The sequence below is a fragment of the Notolepis coatsorum genome (assembly GCF_963971535.1).
Source record: "Notolepis coatsorum genome assembly, chromosome: 11".
Lineage (NCBI taxonomy): Eukaryota > Metazoa > Chordata > Actinopteri > Aulopiformes > Paralepididae > Notolepis > Notolepis coatsorum.
In genome coordinates this window covers 1,487,546-1,506,859 of record NC_140175.1, presented here as the reverse complement: position 1 = coordinate 1,506,859, position 19,314 = coordinate 1,487,546, and the positions used below count along the sequence as shown (strand labels likewise).

The 19,314-nt window shown below is 43.6% G+C and overlaps 2 protein-coding genes across 2 annotated transcripts; both read left to right on the top strand.

Moving 5' to 3' along the window:
* Window positions 1-24: 24 nt before the first annotated feature.
* Window positions 25-7,749, top strand: LOC311236520 (proteinase-activated receptor 2-like). The gene is made up of 2 exons (XM_084324200.1): window positions 25-189; window positions 4,724-7,749. The coding sequence occupies exons 1-2, from the start codon at window positions 120-122 to the stop codon at window positions 5,830-5,832; spliced, it is 1,179 nt and encodes a 392-aa protein (XP_084180326.1). The 5' UTR covers window positions 25-119; the 3' UTR covers window positions 5,833-7,749.
* A 5,836-nt stretch (window positions 7,750-13,585) lies between these two features.
* f2rl1.2 (coagulation factor II (thrombin) receptor-like 1, tandem duplicate 2) lies at window positions 13,586-18,685 on the top strand. The gene is made up of 2 exons (XM_084324059.1): window positions 13,586-13,858; window positions 16,546-18,685. Exons 1-2 carry the CDS (start codon window positions 13,789-13,791, stop codon window positions 17,631-17,633), a joined length of 1,158 nt encoding a protein of 385 aa, XP_084180185.1. The 5' UTR covers window positions 13,586-13,788; the 3' UTR covers window positions 17,634-18,685.
* The last annotated feature ends 629 nt before the right edge of the window (window positions 18,686-19,314 follow it).

The following is a 19,314-nucleotide window of genomic DNA, read 5'->3' as shown; positions in this document are numbered from 1 at the left end:
GAGAGCCGCTCGCTCGGGGACACTCCCGCTCCCGTCGACACGAAGCGCTACCTGCTCATCTGCTTTTAATTAAACACCTGGATTACATTTAGTACAATTTACTGAACATTACTGTGACGATGGCGCGTCGGTCCTTGTTGTTGTTGTTCTTGCTGGTTTGCGCGGAGCTGCGTGCGTGTTGGTCTGAAGGTAAGAGCTCCTCTGTGTCGTCATCACCCAGCTCACTGAATGAATGATTGATTGATTGAAAACTTTATTTAACAGAATGCAGAATGGGTACAATACAGTACGGCTCAATACACACAGTTGTTAAGGGGATGCAGACCAGAGAAAGACTTTCGTCTTGTTTACATCAGGGTCCCCCTGATGGATCGGCTTCTTAGTTTCATTGTATTAATATGTTTATGCAAGTTCGATTACATAAAAACAAATATATAAATGAAACAAAATAATGTTATTTTTAAAAAAGACACATGGGGCTGTTTTTGTTTTGTTCTGTTTTTTGTTGTTTACACTGTAAAACGTCTTTGAGCACCTTTTAAAAGCGTTGAATATATTAATATTATTGTATATCTTGTTTACTTGACTATAAGCCTATATCTCAATTCCTATTCTTATAGCATTTTTCTTTTAATCTTGATTGCTTTTGTGATACAATCTTTGTTAGAATCTTGGAAGATTTCGACCATTTACCCCTTTCACTACCACACTACAGGTTAACCCTTTCACTACCACACTACAGGTTAACCCTTTCACTACCACACTACAGGTTAACCCTTTCACTACCACACTACAGAAGGTTAACCCTTTCACTACCACACTACAGAAGGTTAACCCTTTCACTACCACACTACAGGTTAACCCTTTCACTACCACACTACAGGTTAACCCTTTCACTACCACACTACAGGTTAACCCTTTCACTACCACACTACAGGTTAACCCTTTCACGACCACACTACAGGTTAACCCTTTCACTACCACACTACAGGTTAACCCTTTCACTACCACACTACAGGTTAACCCTTTCACTACCACACTACAGGTTAACCCTTTCACTACCACACTACAGGTTGATCAAAATTACATACAATACCGGTACACAACATTTACAGCCATCACATATAATCTAAAATCGTCGAGGATTAAAACACAATAAAACCTTACGGTTTATTTCCATTTGTGGTCCTCACAATGGACAATGGACAAGATGACTGATGACTGGACACTAGTATCCACCATGCACAAATAAGACATATAAATACAATACAAAATAAATGCAAGAACATAAACAAAACACAGTCTACAGCACACCCCCATATATCATCATCCTACGTGACTAAGCCATTTCTTCATATCTTTTAAAAAAATTATTTCTGAGACAATCATTTTTATGGACCCCGGCAGTTTGTTCCACTCACAGACTGCAGAGCACCGGAAGGTATTTTCCCCATTGAGCTCCTGAACACGCACAGTTTGATGTCAGTTAAACTGCCCCTCGATGTATAGGAGTGGGCAGGCATGAGGGGACCCTATTATACATTATTTTATGGGTAAGGCCCAACTTGATTTGGTTAACCTTTCACTACCACACTACAGAAGGTTAACCCTTTCACTACCACACTACAGAAGGTTAACCCTTTCACTACCACACTACAGAAGGTTAACCTTTCACTACCACACTACAGAAGGTTAACCTTTCACTACCACACTACAGAAGGTTAACCCTTTCACTACCACACTACAGAAGGTTAACCCTTTCACTACCACACTACAGAAGGTTAACCTTTCACTACCACACTACAGAAGGTTAACCTTTCACTACCACACTACAGAAGGTTAACCCTTTCACTACCACACTACAGAAGGTTAACCCTTTCACTACCACACTACAGGTTAACCCTTTCACTACCACACTACAGAAGGTTAACCCTTTCACTACCACACTACAGACGGTTAACCTTTCACTACCACACTACAGAAGGTTAACCCTTTCACTACCACACTACAGGCATAGAAAGGGTTAACCTTCTGTCTTGTCGCAGTGAAAGGGTTAACCATTTGGTAGTGTGGTAGTGAAAGGGTTAAAACTAGGGATGCACCGATATGAAAATTTGCCACCGATACCGATTGTTCAACTAACACAATCGGCCGATACCGATATTTGTGGCAATTTTTTTTTCTTCTTTTTGTAATATATATATATTTTTTTATGAAACTACTGTATATTTGTGTTACAAATTGTGCTCACCGATATGAACATAGGCCTCTTTACTTACTTAAAAAAGGAAACATCAAGAAATAGCACTATCTCTCTCCCAGTATGTTCTGCAGGGCTGCAGCTAGTTACTAGTAGTTCTCCCAGTATGGTCTACCGGCTGGGCTGCAGCTGGATACTATTGTCTCAACCAATGAAATTTTGATTGACAGTCGATTCTGCCAATTACGTCACATACCGCTTGCACCCGCCTCTGCTGTTACCACCAATCGGCAAGCGCGTATACATTTTTTACTTCCGCTTTTGTCCGCCATTGATTTTGACGAGAGCGAGAGGTATTCTACAACAACAACGGCGGCGGCGCGGCCGACGTTTAGCTTTTAGCTCCGCGGGATGACTTAAACGAGGCATAATGATTTTACTGCAACGAATGTTATAATAAAACAAAGCCTTTCTATACATGTGTTTTGATTGATTGATTGAAAACTTTATTAACAGATTGCAGAATGGGTACAATACAGTACAGCTCCATACACACAATTGTTAAGGGGATGCAGACCAGAGAAAGACTTTCGTCTTGTTTACATCAGGGTCCCCCATTTTCAATTCATCAGGACATATATGACATACATGACATACAGATAGTCAGTACTGCTACATCTATACATTTATGACATACCAGATTTGCAAATACAGTACTGTTTGTGATACAGAAGGAGTCAAGAAAAGGGAGTATATACATTTGACGTAGAAACTGTACATTGGAGGAGGTTGTGTGGGGGGGTTGGGTACATTGGTATATTGACAACCATACTGGGTAATTTACATTGGAGGTGGTTGGGGGGCGGGGGGGGCACACTGTATATACAAGCAAAACTGTACATTGAGGGGGGGGGGGACACTGTACAAACAAGCAAAATTGTACATTGATTTGATTTTATTAGGGATCCCCATTAGCTGGTGCGATAGCAACCAGCTAGTCTTCCTGGGGTCCACACACAAAAAAACACAAAAACAATCACCATTGCAAAAAAACAAAATTATTAAAAGTCGGTACACACAATGCATAATGAACCTACTGTAACAATTAATATATCTAAAATTACATTAGTGTAAAACAAAAACAAAAAACCACTTTACAGTGTTAAAAACAATTTAAACACAATTTAAGATTCTTTTTAAAAGTGAATCTACTGTAAATGCAGCAGAGGTTCCGAGGCAGGCCATTACACAGAGTTAATGCTCTAAAAATAAAAGATCTCCCCAGAGCGCTGGTTCTAGGACCTGGCAATTCAAGCTGCCCACTACTGGAACCTCTAGTGTAATGCTCGTGCACAGTATTACTAAAAACAATCTGATTATGTATAAAAACAGGAGTCTTACTGCTCATGACCAACTTGAACAGCACAAGTATATTAAAAGACAATCTATTTTCAACGTTAAGCCAAGAGAGGCGGGCATGCATACGGCTCACATTAGACCTTAGTGAGCAGCCCAGTACCAACCGTGCTGCCCTGTTCTGGACCACCTGGAGCTTCCTGAGGTCACCACTGGCAGCAGATGACCACATCGCAGAGCAATAGTCAAGATGACATAAAACTAAACTTTGCACTATCTGACATAAAAGGGGACGGGCAACAAAAGAAGCACATTTCCTGGAAATACCAATTGCTCTTCCCATTTGGACTATTGACAACCATACTAGGTAAATGACTGTACATTGGAGGGGGTTGGGTTGGGACATTTGCAGGGGCCAGTTTTGAATTGCAGTCTCCCGTAGGTGTCCCTTGAGAGAGGTTTTGAAAGTGGGTAGTGATCCACATTCCTTTACAGCTTTGGGTAGGGCATTCCAAATTGATGTGGCATAATTGCGAAACGTGTTTAGTCCCTTATTTGAGCCGAATCTGGGTTTAACATGATTTGTGGAGCTCCCTCTGGTGTTGTGATCGTGGTATTCACTGACCTTTGGGAAGTATTTTGACATGTACTGAAAACTTTATTAACAGATTGCAGAATGGGTAAAACTCAGGGCTCTATGAGCAACGGAAGGAACTGAGCTAGTATGAACGCATAATGCTTGCTACGTTCGGGGAAATAATATGCTGATGTTATTGAACGTGTAACACTAACTATATAACGTTAATGCCACAAAACGAATGCCTAAGTGGTAACTTTGATGCAGTAGCTCGTGTGTGTGTGGGCCGGGGGCGGCGTTGTGCAGGTAGGTCACGAGTGAACTTTTTTTGTCTTTTGACGCTACACAAATTGATGGATATTTATCGGCTACTGCCATCGGCACATTCAAGCTTATCGGCAGATAGGCCGATTGCAGTCAACAAGGCACTTATCGGCCGATACCGATACCCGACCGATGCATCGGTGCACCCCTAGTTAAAACGTCATAGAAGAGGAGACGCACAACACTGAAGCTAAATGACGTCATCAACATGGGGGCTACTGTGTCATTTCCTTGCAGTGATTCATTGCATACTTGTTTTCTTCCAGACCTGCTGGACGGCAGAGGCTTCCCGGGTCTAGAGACCCAGGAGGGTGAGGTGGTGATCAGCCGTACAGCCATGAGGGTGTTGGACAGCAGCCTGACCACGGTCTTCCTCCCCATCATCTACATCATCGTCTTCGCGGTGGGGCTGCCCACCAACCTCCTGGCCCTCTGGGTGTTCCTCTTCAGGACCAAGAAGAAGCACACGGCCTCCATCTACATGGCCAACCTGGCTCTGTCCGACCTGCTCTTCGTCATATGGACCCCCATGAAGATCGCCTACCACTTCAACGGCAACGACTGGACCTACGGAGAGGCGCTGTGCAAGGTCCTGGTGGGCTTCTTCTACGCCAACATGTACTGCTCCATCCTCTTCATCACCTGTATCAGCGTCCAGCGGTACTGGGCCATAGTGCACCCGCTGTCCCAGCAGAGGAGGGACAACCGCGTGGCCGTGGGCGTCTCCGTGGCCGTGTGGGTGGCGGTCTGGCTCGTCACCGCGCCCCTGTACCTGTACGACCAGACAGCCAAGGTGGCGACACTCGGCATCACCACCTGCCACGACGTCACCCGGTACAGCCAGAGGGCCACGGCGGCGGGGTACTTCCTGACCATGGGGACGCTGGGCTTCCTGGTTCCCAGCGCCGTGTGCGTGGTGTCCTACGCGCTGATGCTCCGCTCTCTACGCAGCTCCATGACCGACGACGCCATCGCCAAGCAGCGCCGCAAGGCGGTGGTCCTGATCATCACCGTCCTGGTCATGTTCCTGGTGTGCTTCGCCCCCAGCAACGTCATGCTCCTGGTGCACTACTCGCTGCTCCTGGCCGGCAAGGGCACCACGGGCTACGGCTTCTACATCACCACGCTGTGCCTGGCCAGCCTCAACAGCTGCATGGACCCCTTCATCTACTACTACGTCTCCGAGGAGTTCCGGGAGCACGTGAGGAACATGCTGATCTGCAGGAGCGAGCGGACGGCGCAGAGGATGAGGGTGTCGTTCAACGCCCTGAAGTACAACAAGAAGAGCAGCGCCTACGTGTCGGACTCCACGGGCAACACGCAGAGCACCAGCTGCTCGGACTCCAGGGGCAACACGCAGAGCAGCAGCTGCTAGCGAGCCCCTCCCCATCCTGAGAACGACGGAATGATTATGTTTTAACTAAAGTAACTGTTTTTGTTGTTAAGTCTGACGTATATATTCATGTCCAGGGCCAAACGCTCCTCTTCAGACAGCAGGAGATACTAGGAGCTTAACCCCCACTGTGACTCCTTAACCCCCACACTGTGACTCCTTAACACTTTCAGTGCCACCAGGGGGCGCACGACTTAGTGCTTGAATGCCACCATCGGCGCCAATGTTAACGTTAATATCGCCTAATCTATGTTTTAAATTATGGCTGTGTCTAATCTGCCCGTCGCTTATCAAAGAATCATTTTCCAGTCAGTGCTGTCAAGGCAGATTGGTTTTTTATCGCTTCATTTCCGTTTGAGAGCATTTTGAAAAGCACTCGTTTTCAGGTGAAAAACAGCCCATTCTGTGATAATCGCCTTTTACTGGAATATTCCAGAACGTTGATATTTGTCGGCCTATTTATGAATCGTTTTCAAATAAACGCTAGATGATCAATAGTATACGTGCACGCATGCACGTTCAAGCCGCGCGCTGATAATAGCTGATTTCATTTCCTCATGGATTTTACAGTGAAACAGATAGAGCACATATCACAAAAAAGCTTCTATATCCTCGAAAACGAGTCTGATTATCCTAACACTGATAACATAGATTCCTTACGTGACATCAGATGGTATCCAAATGGTATATTCCAATTCCTGATCACCATTCGAAAAAATCGATAAGTGTATAGATCTAACGTGTATACAGAATGAACTCTGGTAACCCCGGCTGCATCAGTGGACTGGAAAATGTGGACTGGAATATTTTTTTTCATTGACTCTATTCCAAAAGGGTGATTTACCATCTGGGAGACGATAGGGGGCGTTTTTTTCACATCTGAGCGCCGGCGGCCCTTGGGTAAGCTTGCGTGATGCAATATGATTTCAGATCGCAAAAAAAAAAAAATCAGAAATCTCGTGAGTGGCTTTCAACGTAACTATCGTAAACACGAGATTAGCCGTGAGTGGCTCTCAAAGTGTTACCAACCCCCCACTGTGACTCCTTAACCCCCCCACTGTGACTCCTTAACCCCCCACTGTGACTCCTTAACAACCCCCCCCACTGTGACTCCTTAACCCCCCACTGTGACTCCTTAACCCCCCACTGTGACTCCTTAACCCCCCACTGTGACTCCTTAACCCCCCACTGTGACTCCTTAACAACCCCCCCACTGTGACTCCTTAACCCCCCCACTGTGACTCCTTAACCCCCCCACTGTGACTCCTTAACCCCCCCACTGTGACTCCTTAACAACCCCCCCACTGTGACTCCTTAACCCCCCCACTGTGACTCCTTAACCCCCCCACTGTGACTCCTTAACCCCCCCACACTGACTCCTTGTTTAGGTGAGCAGAGTGACAGTAGCTACAGTCTGACCTGGACACGCCTCAAGCCTCGGACTGCATTCATTGCGTACGACGTAACATTTCTTCAGAGTTCAAACGAGTAAGAAACCTAAGATCCTGTTCTATACAAGTTGCCTGATTCAGTGATCTGCCTCGTGCTATTTTAGTAGATAACGTTTGTTTTATTGACCGATAACGGTTGAAGCAGGTGGGTGTCAAATTGTCTAATGATCCGATGTGTTTACACTTGTAGTCGTATCAAGTTATCTTTTGTTTTTTATGGCACTGAGTTCTTTGTCGCTGCTCACTTTGTTCCTGAGTTGCCCTGTCATCACGTTACTTGTTACTGATTATCAACTAAACACAACTTGACTTAGACTACGGGTTGAACGACCACCTAAACTATACCTAATATGTATATATTGTAAATACTTTTTATACTTTGAACCATTCTTGTTTCATGTGGTAGGATTACTTACAGCTTTTATTTGCAATAAATATTGACGCACAATTCCTCACAAAGTTTCAAGTTTGTTTATTAATTGTCATACTAAAATACAGAATACTTTATCACGAAATGCTTTTGTCTTTATGAGACCCTGGGAGTGTGTACGTAAACAAAAAGTGTTCAGTCAATATACATACTATATACCAGGGGTGGCCAACCAGTCAGAGACCGGGGGATGGGGGGGAGCGTTCTCACTAGAATGAATGAATGAATGACACACCCTTTTCTGGTGCGATCCGGCTCCGATTCGACCCCGAATGGTGAGTGAGAAAGCACCCTTAAGAGCCACAAAAATGACTGTGGTACCACAAAGAGCCACACCATATACCAGCGTTTCTCAACCTTTTTTTTCAGTCACGGCACCCTTCATGTGTTTATAGGTCTCACCCTCTGGCCTCTGAAGTTGCTAATGTCTTTTTTATTTGGGCCTCACAGGGTTAAAAGTACCCTGTGAGACCCACGGTTGCAAAATTACAAAATCACTTTTAGCCATTTAAAAAAAATAATGTTTATTTAAAAAGATTTAAGCACATGTATAGTCAAGTGGTCCTGTTGTTCAGCCTCACAATGCTATTTGATAGTAAATGTGTTTATATGTCCCACCCTCTGGCCTCTGAAGTTGCTAATGTCTTTTTAATTTGGGCCTCACAGGGTTAACCTCTTAAGCCCGAGATATACAGTAAAAGTGTATATTTTCAACATTACGTTTGTTTACCAATTATTTTAACTGTTATTAGTGAAATATAAGATTATAGAAATCTAAGGGCATTGAGTCGGAAACTGGCGCATATTGACAGGAGGAAGTGGCACATCCAAAAGTGAGTGTAGTCTTTTGAAGGAAGAGACTCAGGGCTTTCAAATTTCGAAAAAACTACCCTACCCAGCTCACACCAGCCCCTGTCAATCATCTGACTTCTGGATAAACTTTTTTATTTCTCCTTATTTTTTGGGATTATCTCCCACAAACCTGAACGTTATTGCCATAAAACAGAACGCAGTTAGTTTCTCTACCTTTCTGTGAACGTCTTGCAAAAAAACGGTGTTGCAATATGATGAAAAATTGGGGAGAAATTTACATTATAAAAAAGATGGCAGAATTCAGTACTGTATCTACAAAACCTTCTGTTTAATCATCTTCCCTTTATTCATTTGCTTAGATTTTTCAGGTCTGGTAAATTTTAGCATTTAGTGTTATTCACAGTCAAAGATAAAAAAAAATTTTAAATAGAATTGATATTCTCCTTTGGTTCATTACAATTTACTCAAGCCTATAAAAATAATAATTTAGGACCTGCTCAGAGGTCATCAATCGGCACGAATGCGATGCATGCATGCGATTCGTATCTGCGATTAACCCATCCCGTCGTCCTTCCCCCCCAAGGGCAGCCGGGAGCAGACAGGCGTCAACGTGAGCCGCGCCAGGGGACCAATCCAAGTGCTCCTGTCCGTCTTCGTCAAGGACGCCACAGCGTTAGCGATCTGTTGTTGTGCATGTTTTTCCATTGGGTTTCTCTTATCGGGGGGAAACCCTTGCGAGCACGGGGAGAACATGCAAACTCCACACAGAAAGGCCTGGGAGATACCCCACCTGGGTACCTGGCATCATGGAAACATGGTCCCCAAGCGGGAATCGAACCCTGGACCTTCTTGCTGTGAGGCGACAGTGTTAACCACTACACCACCGTGCCGCTTAGTAACAGACACACTATTTCTGACACTGATCCATATATTTCCCTAGATTCAGATACCAAGAACATGCAAATGGATCATTTACATTTTTTTTTATGTTTATTCTACGTCCTTATGGAATGAGTGACATAAAAAAAAATTACAAACAAAAAAAAATTTAAAAAGAAAAATTAATTATAATTCTTTTTTTTTTTTTTTTTTTTATGGATGGAAGAGCCGCACATTGACGGGCAAAGAGCCGCATGCGGCTCGGCCACCCCTGCTATATACAATACAGAGTAAAAAGAGTAACAGTTAGGTACAATGAAGACATGGGATGCGGTACAGCGGTGGTGACGGTACAGATGGTCAGTCTCCGTCAGTAACCTTGGTACGAGCCAGTGAACTGATGCGTTCTGGGTAAGTATCTTATAATAATCACCGTCGGAGTGGTCTGCACACATGCAGCCGGGCTGTAGCGCAGGTGGGTGGTCTGTAGCGCAGGTGGGTGGTCTGCACACATGCAGCCGGGCTGTAGCGCAGGTGGGTGGTCTGTAGCGCAGGTGGGTCGTCTGCACACATGCAGCCGGGCTGTAGCGCAGGTGGGTGGTCTGCACAGTTATCATTGGTGTCGAGGAATCAACCCTTCTGCAGACGGCCACACAGTCAAGTCAAGAGTTTTAATTGTCTAGTACAGTAATATTAATATAGAGCTACAGTACCAGAACTAACTAGTACAGTAATATTAATATAGAGCTACAGTACCAGAACTAACTAGTACAGTAATATTAATATAGAGCTACAGTACCAGAACTAACTAGTACAGTAATATTAATATAGAGCTACAGTACCAGAACTAACTAGTACAGTAATATTAATATAGAGCTACAGTACCAGAACTAACTAGTACAGTAATATTAATATAGAGCTACAGTACCAGAACTAACTAGTACAATAATATTAATATAGAGCTACAGTACCAGAACTAACTAGTACAGTAATATTAATATAGAGCTACAGTACCAGAACTAACTAGTACAGTAATATTAATATAGAGCTACAGTACCAGAACTAACTAGTACAGTAATATTAATATAGAGCTACAGTACCAGAACTAACTAGTACAGTAATATTAATATAGAGCTACAGTACCAGAACTAACTAGTACAGTAATATTAATATAGAGCTACAGTACCAGAACTAACTAGTACAGTAATATTAATATAGAGCTACAGTACCAGAACTAACTAGTACAGTAATATTAATATAGAGCTACAGTACCAGAACTAACTAGTACAGTAATATTAATATAGAGCTACAGTACCAGAACTAACTAGTACAGTAATATTAATATAGAGCTACAGTACCAGAACTAACTAGTACAGTAATATTAATATAGAGCTACAGTACCAGAACTAACTAGTACAGTAATATTAATATAGAGCTACAGTACCAGAACTAACTAGTACAGTAATATTAATATAGAGCTACAGTACCAGAACTAACTAGTACAGTAATATTAATATAGAGCTACAGTACCAGAACTAACTAGTACAGTAATATTAATATAGAGCTACAGTACCAGAACTAACTAGTACAGTAATATTAATATAGAGCTACAGTACCAGAACTAACTAGTACAGTAATATTAATATAGAGCTACAGTACCAGAACTAACTAGTACAGTAATATTAATATAGAGCTACAGTACCAGAACTAACTAGTACAGTAATATTAATATAGAGCTACAGTACCAGAACTAACTAGTACAGTAATATTAATATAGAGCTACAGTATCAGAACTAACTAGTACAGTAATATTAATATAGAGCTACAGTATCAGAACTAACTAGTACAGTAATATTAATATAGAGCTACAGTACCAGAACTAACTAGTACAGTAATATTAATATAGAGCTACAGTACCAGAACTAACTAGTACAGTAATATTAATATAGAGCTACAGTACCAGAACTAACTAGTACAGTAATATTAATATAGAGCTACAGTACCAGAACTAACTAGTACAGTAATATTAATATAGAGCTACAGTACCAGAACTAACTAGTACAGTAATATTAATATAGAGCTACAGTACCATAACTAACTAGTACAGTAATATTAATATAGAGCTACAGTACCAGAACTAACTAGTACAGTAATATTAATATAGAGCTACAGTACCATAACTAACTAGTACAGTAATATTAATATAGAGCTACAGTATCAGAACTAACTAGTACAGTAATATTAATATAGAGCTACAGTACCAGAACTAACTAGTACAGTAATATTAATATAGAGCTACAGTACCAGAACTAACTAGTACAGTAATATTAATATAGAGCTACAGTACCAGAACTAACTAGTACAGTAATATTAATATATAGAGCTACAGTACCAGAACTAACTAGTACAGTAATATTAATATAGAGCTACAGTACCAGAACTAACTAGTACAATAATATTAATATAGAGCTACAGTACCAGAACTAACTAGTACAGTAATATTAATATAGAGCTACAGTACCAGAACTAACTAGTACAGTAATATTAATATAGAGCTACAGTACCAGAACTAACTAGTACAATAATATTAATATATAGAGCTACAGTACCAGAACTAACTAGTACAGTAATATTAATATAGAGCTACAGTACCAGAACTAACTAGTACAATACTATTAATATAGAGCTACAGTACCAGAACTAACTAGTACAGTAATATTAATATAGAGCTACAGTACCGGAACTAACTAGTACAGTAATATTAATATAGAGCTACAGTACCGGAACTAACTAGTACAGTAATATTAATATAGAGCTACAGTACCAGAACTAACTAGTACAATAATATTAATATAGAGCTACAGTACCAGAACTAACTAGTACAGTAATATTAATATAGAGCTACAGTACCAGAACTAACTAGTACAGTAATATTAATATATAGCTACAGTACCAGAACTAACTAGTACAGTAATATTAATATAGAGCTACAGTACCAGAACTAACTAGTACAGTAATATTAATATAGAGCTACAGTACCAGAACTAACTAGTACAATAATATTAATATAGAGCTACAGTACCAGAACTAACTAGTACAATAATATTAATATAGAGCTACAGTACCAGAACTAACTAGTACAGTAATATTAATATAGAGCTACAGTACCAGAACTAACTAGTACAATAATATTAATATATAGCTACAGTACCAGAACTAACTAGTACAGTAATATTAATATAGAGCTACAGTACCGGAACTAACTAGTACAGTAATATTAATATAGAGCTACAGTACCAGAACTAACTAGTACAGTAATATTAATATAGAGCTACAGTACCAGAACTAACTAGTACAGTAATATTAATATAGAGCTACAGTATCAGAACTAACTAGTACAGTAATATTAATATAGAGCTACAGTATCAGAACTAACTAGTACAGTAATATTAATATAGAGCTACAGTATCAGAACGAACTAGTACAGTAATATTAATATTATTGAGTAGTCTGTTAGTTAGGCCACTCCCCCTCTTCTCTTCCATTCCCTCTGACACCTTGTCAGGCCGGTATCTCATCATGTGATCTCTTTGCTTACCTTTAGAGAGGGAGGGGGAGGGAGAGAGAGAGGGAGGGAGAGAGAGAGGGAGGGAGAGAGAGAGGGAGGGAGAGGGAGAGAGAGAGGGAGGGAGAGAGAGTACAAGAAATTCCGTCTGTAATGTACTGATTTCTAATGTACTGATTTATTTTGTTTTCTCTGTTTGATTGTTTTGTTTTGTTTGGCTTTGGCCATGTAAACGTATGTTTCCCATGTCAATAAAGCCCATTTGAATTGAAATTGAATTGAGAGAGAAAGAGAAGGAGGGGGAGGGAGAGAGACTGAGGGAGAGAGAGAGAAAGAGAAGGAGGGAGGGCGTGGGAGAGAGACTGAGGGAGAGAGAGAGAAAGAAGGGGGGAGGGCGTGGGAGAGAGACTGAGGGAGAGAGAGAGAAAGAAGGGGGGAGGGCGTGGGAGAGAGACTGAGGGAGAGAGAGAGAGAGGTATGCAGGTATACACTCAGGAATGACGCTCTGCAGGTAACTTGACTCCATGGTGGTAGTTAAGGTGCGTCCTCCCTTCACGGGTTTTGTTTGGGCAGCAGTCAGAGCAGGTATCAGTATCAGTTAGACTGTGGAGAGTTTGTTCCAGTGAGGTGGGTTAGGGTGGCACTAGATCCTGTAACAGAGTTTGTTCCAGTGAGGTGGGTTAGGGTTAGGGTGGCACAGTGAGATCCTGTAACAGAGTTGTCCCAGAGACGCGCCGAGTTGACAGACAGACAGACTGACAGGCACACAGACAGACACACAGAGGACGAAGTTCACAGACATGTCGCGGTTTGAAGCCCTGTTGCTGTTGCTGTTCGCCTGGATCACTGCGTCAAATGCAAATTTTTCAGGTACAGTGTGTTTTAATTTCAAATGCAATTTCAGGTACAGTGTGTTTTAATTTCAAATGCAATTTCAGGTACAGTGTGTTTTAATTTCAAATGCAATTTCAGGTACAGTGCGTTTTAATTTCAAATGCAATTTCAGGTACAGTGCGTTTTAATTTCAAATACAATTTCAGCTACAGTGTGTTTTCATGTCACACCGCAACACACCGCGTCAACATCCAACATAATGATCGTCTTGTTGTTGTTGTTGGATCGATAGTGTCGCCAATTTGACCGCAAGCCATTGAACCATTTCTAACGTGTGACCTAGTTTACATTATAATTATCACCGTGATCACATCACCGTCAACGTGTCGCCTATAGCCTTATTGATTGTTATTTCATCATAACCTATTGTTTCATAGCAGGGTATACAAGCGAATGAAAACGCTGGTCGCATTAAATAGAGTTTTGATTGTATAGTTTCACACTCGGAGATAAGTAACGGCACAGATAAGAGATAACAACAACATAGCAACTCCATGACATCATCGTTGCAGACATCTTGGTAGGCAAACAAAAGCTGCTTGTAATGAAATGACCAGGGGTGTAAAGTACTAGAGTAATTGTACTTTGTTACAATACTTAACTACTGTTTTTGGGGATTTGTACTTTACTCGAGTATTATTAGGTTTGTATCCTTAATAATAATAATAATAATAAATCAAATTTCTATAGCGCCTTTCAGGAAACCCAAGGTCGCTTCACAATCAAGAGGGCTGGGGAAAGGGGGGATGAGGGCAGGTAAAGGGATAGTGAATCTAATCTAATCTAAACTAATTGGGGAAAGCCTTGGTGAAGAGGTGTGTTTTGAGAGCAGATTTGAAGGTGTCCAGGGTTGGGGCGTTGCGGATTTCAGGGGGGAGAGAGTTCCAGAGGGTAGGGGACGCCACGCTGAAGGCTCTGTCCCCAAAAGTCCGTAACCTGGTGCGAGGGATGGAGAGGAGACCCAGATCAGAGGATCGTAGGTTCCGGGATGGAGTGTACTGGTGGAGGAGATCAGACGGGTATCGGGGGGCGAGGGCATGGAGGGACTTGTAGGTGAGGAGCAGGAGTTTGAAGATTGATTGATTGATTGAAAAGTTTATTAACAGATTGCAGAATGGGTACAGTACAGTACAGCTCAATACACACAATTGTTAAGGGGATGCAGACCAGAGAAAGACTTTCGTCTTGTTTACATCAGGGTCCCCCATTTTCAATTCATCATAACATATATAACATACATGACATACAGATAGACAGTACTGCTACATCTATACATTTATGACATATCAGATTTGCAAATACAGTACTGTTTGTGATACAAAAGTGTCCAGAAAAGGAGTGTATATACATTTGGCGTAGAAACTGTACATTGGAGGAGGTTGGTTGGGTGGGGTGGGGTTGGGTGGGTTGGGTGAGGGCTGTACATTGGAGGTGGGGGGGGGGGGGGGGGGGGGGGGGTTGGGAAGGGGACACACACACATTTTACACTGTACATTTGAATATTGACAAAGCCTTACTTGGTAATTTACTGTACAACTAGGTTAGGACATTTGTAGGGGCCAGTTTCAAATTGCAGGTGATGTGGAACTTGACTGGGAGCCAGTGGATGAGGGTGGGGGTGGATGAGGGTAGGGGTGGATGAGGGTGGATGAGGGTGGGGGTGATGTGCTGCCAGGGCTTGGTGTGAGTGAGAACCCTGGCAGCTGAGTTCTGGACATACTGGAGCCTGTCCAGGGCTTCGCTGGGTCCCCCGAACAGGACTCCATTACAGTAGTCCAACCGGGAGGTGATGAATGAGTGGATCAGGGTCTCAGCCACAGAGTCTGAGAGTGAGGGTCGGAGACGGGAGATGTTCCTGAGGTGGTAGAAGGCAGACTTGGTGACAGATTTGATGTGGGAGTGAAATGAAAGTGTGGAGTCGAGGGTGACGCCCAGGTTACGGACTTGGAGAGACGGGGAGATGGAACAGCCGTCAGCGTGGAGGAGGAGATCTCCACTTGTATCTGCTTGTACTTTTACTCAATTACATTTCAGAGAAAAAAAACATACTTATACTCCTTACATTTAAAATGCAGACCTACAAAGTACAAATCTCGCAGGTCCAACTATTTTAATTAGTATATGTTTCTCTGGCCGAACTAACATTAAAGTTATTAATCATGCGGCCGCGCTTTATTTAAAAACAGCCAATCAAATCCCCATCAATGAAAATGAACCCGCCCATACCCCATGCTGATTGGTCCTTGTGCAAGACTAGAAAGCGGGGATCTTTGATTAAACACCTGCTGTCAGAAGAACAGACAGTCAGAAAAAAAGTTAGTACTTTTACTTTTTAGTACTTAACTACATTTAAAAGTAGAAACTTTTTTACTTTGACTCAAGTGTGTTTTTAGCCAGATACTCTGACTTTTACTTGAGTACGATTTTGAGACGGTACCCATACTTTCACTTCAGTATAGTTTCTGGGTACTTTGTACACCCCTGCATAGATATGACGGGTGCCATGTTTGTAGTTTCTGGGTACTTTTTACACCCCTGCATATGACAGGTGCCATGTTTGTAGTTTTTACACCCCTGCATATGACAGGTGCCATGTTTGTAGGAAAGGCATGACGACGTCACGAGGATGTGGATTGTGACTCGTTCTTGTGTGTCTCTCGCAGGGAAAGGACGTGGTTTCATCGGGCTTGTGGACCCCGAGGATGACGGCCAAGTCATCGTGGACCAAGCCACAGCCGACACGCTGAAGAGCGGCCTGACCACGGTCTTCCTCCCCATCATCTACATCATCGTCTTCGCGGTGGGGCTGCCCACCAACCTCATGGCCCTCTGGGTGTTCCTCTTCAGGACCAAGAAGAATCACCCGGCCTCCATCTACATGGCCAACCTGGCTCTGTCCGACCTGCTCTTCATCATCTGGACCCCCATGAAGATCGCCTACCACTTCAACGGCAACGACTGGACCTACGGAGAGGCGCTGTGCAAGGTCCTGGTGGGCTTCTTCTACGCCAACATGTACTGCTCCATCCTCTTCATCGCCTGCCTGAGCGTCCAGAGGTACTGGGTCGTGGCCCACCCTCTCTCCCAGCAGAGGAGGGACACCAAGGTGGCCATCAGCGTCTCCGTGTCCATCTGGGCCTTCGTCTGGCTGTGCACCACGCCCCTGTACCTCTACACCCACACCGCCAGGCTCAGGGACCTGGGCATCACCACCTGCCACGACGTCAACGTCATCCACGACCTCGACGACCCCTTCCCCGACGTCAAGTACCCGTACTACTACTTCATCTTCATGGCGATGGTGGTGTTCCTCGTGCCGTGCATCGTGATCGTCGTGGCCTACGTGCTGCTCCTGCGCGCCCTGGGCGGCATGGTGGACAGCACGGCGTCCAAGAACCGGCAGAAGGCCGTGGTGCTGATCGTGACGGTGGTGGTGACCTTCCTGGTGTGCTTCATCCCCAGCAACGTCATGCTGGTGGTGCACTACTCCCTGCTGAAGGACGGCGTGGTGAACAACGGCTACGCCTTCTACATCACCACGCTGTGCCTGGCCAGCCTCAACAGCTGTCTGGACCCCTTCATCTACTACTACGTGTCCGAGGACTTCCGGGAGCACGTGAAGAACACGCTGCGCTGCCGCAGCAACCGCACGGTGAAGAGGATGCGGGTGTCCTTCAGCTCCATGAAGTACTCCAACAAGAGCAAGGCCTACGTGTCGGAGTCAGGGAACACGCAGAGCAGCAGCTGCTGACCCACGACGGACGAGGACCGACACTGGAGCAGCAGCAGCTGCTGACCCGACACTGGAGCAGGAGATAAGAACGTCCGGAACTATCTTTTTTATTGCGCTGCGCTCAAACTATTGTATTGTACTCGCGTCCTGCCTTGTGGACAAGAGGCGTCTGTATCGGTCATAACCAGGTCACCTAACCATCTAACCCGTGCCATAACCAGGTCACCTAACCCGTGCCATATGAAGCGGGTCATAACCAGGTCACCTAACCCGTGCCATATGAAGCGGGTCATAACCAGGTCACCGCAAAGCATCAGGTAACAATCGCCACAGAAAGAGGAACCTGTTTCCACCACCTGTGCAACAACAATGATTATGATGGAGTTCTTATTCTAGGTTCAAAGTGATGCATTGACAGACCTGGATTCCTAAATTAAAAACTTTAGGGCGATGTTGGAATGCCTGATTATTCACCAGGAGCTGCTGTATGGTGTCAAACTGTGAAGGTTGCATAATAATATATGATGTTCACCGTGAGAGAGAAAATGTTTGACTAGTTTGCAGAGGTAAGAGACTATTGACTTATCTTAATTGAAATGCCCAAATCAAATTCTGGTACTCTCAGAGAGGAGTCCTTCTAGTCTTGGATGTCTTTCAGATGTCCTTCAGATGTCCTTCAGATGTCTTTCAGATGTCTTTCAGTGCTTGTCTTGCCTTGAAGAACATTCATGGTGTACCGGTGTGGCCTTGGTCAGGTCAAGAATTCCAAAGTGCTCTCTCCGTCTTGTCTGTATACTTGTAGCTATAGACCTTCATTATCATCTGTTCACTCATTGTAGCCATATAGCGTTGATGCTCTTTTGTGTTAACTTAAAGGTGCTGTAAGTGGTATTTTCCTCTTCAAATAAGTGGTGTTAAAAAATAGCTCATACACTCAGACAGCCACCACAGTGTCTGGTCAGTAACATGGGTCTCCCAGTCCCTCCACTCTGCAGTAAACAGCCATCACTGATATAGAGTGTCTGGTCAGTAACATGGGTCTCTCAGTCCCTCCACTCTGCAGTAAACAGTCATCACTGATACAGAGTGTCTGGTCAGTAACATGGGTCTCCCAGTCCCTCCACTCTGCAGTAAACAGCCATCACTGATACAGAGTGTCTGGTCAGTAACATGGGTCTCCCAGTCCCTCCACTCTGCAGTAAACAGCCATCACTGATATAGAGTGTCTGGTCAGTAACATGGGTCTCCCAGTCCCTCCGCTCTGCAGTAAACAGCCATCACTGATATAGAGTGTCTGGTCAGTAACATGGGTCTCCCAGTCCCTCCACTCTGCAGTAAACAGACATCACTGATATAGAGTGTCTGGTCAGTAACATGGGTCTGACAGCCATCACTGATACAGAGTGTCTGGTCAGTAACATGGGTCTCCCAGTCCCTCCACTCTGCAGTAAACAGTCATCACTGATATAGAGTGTCTGGTCAGTAACATGGGTCTCCCAGTCCCTCCACTCTGCAGTAAACAGTCATCACTGATATAGAGTGTCTGGTCAGTAACATGGGTCTCCCAGTCCCTCCACTCTGCAGTAAACAGTCATCACTGATATAGAGTGTCTGGTCAGTAACATGGGTCTCCCAGTCCCTCCACTCTGCAGTAAACAGTCATCACTGATACAGAGTGTCTGGTCAGTAACATGGGTCT

What these genes read in the sequence shown, in the direction of transcription:
- f2rl1.2 (XM_084324059.1), top strand. Translation starts at nt 13,789, where the DNA reads ATGTCGCGGTTTGAAGCCCTGTTGCTGTTGCTGTTCGCCTGGATCACT. An exon ending in GTCAAATGCAAATTTTTCAG is followed by an intron (nt 13,859 to 16,545) that starts GTACAGTGTGTT and finishes TGTCTCTCGCAG; the next exon opens with GGAAAGGACGTGGTTTCATC.
- LOC311236520 (XM_084324200.1), top strand. Translation starts at nt 120, where the DNA reads ATGGCGCGTCGGTCCTTGTTGTTGTTGTTCTTGCTGGTTTGCGCGGAG. An exon ending in GCGTGCGTGTTGGTCTGAAG is followed by an intron (nt 190 to 4,723) that starts GTAAGAGCTCCT and finishes GTTTTCTTCCAG; the next exon opens with ACCTGCTGGACGGCAGAGGC.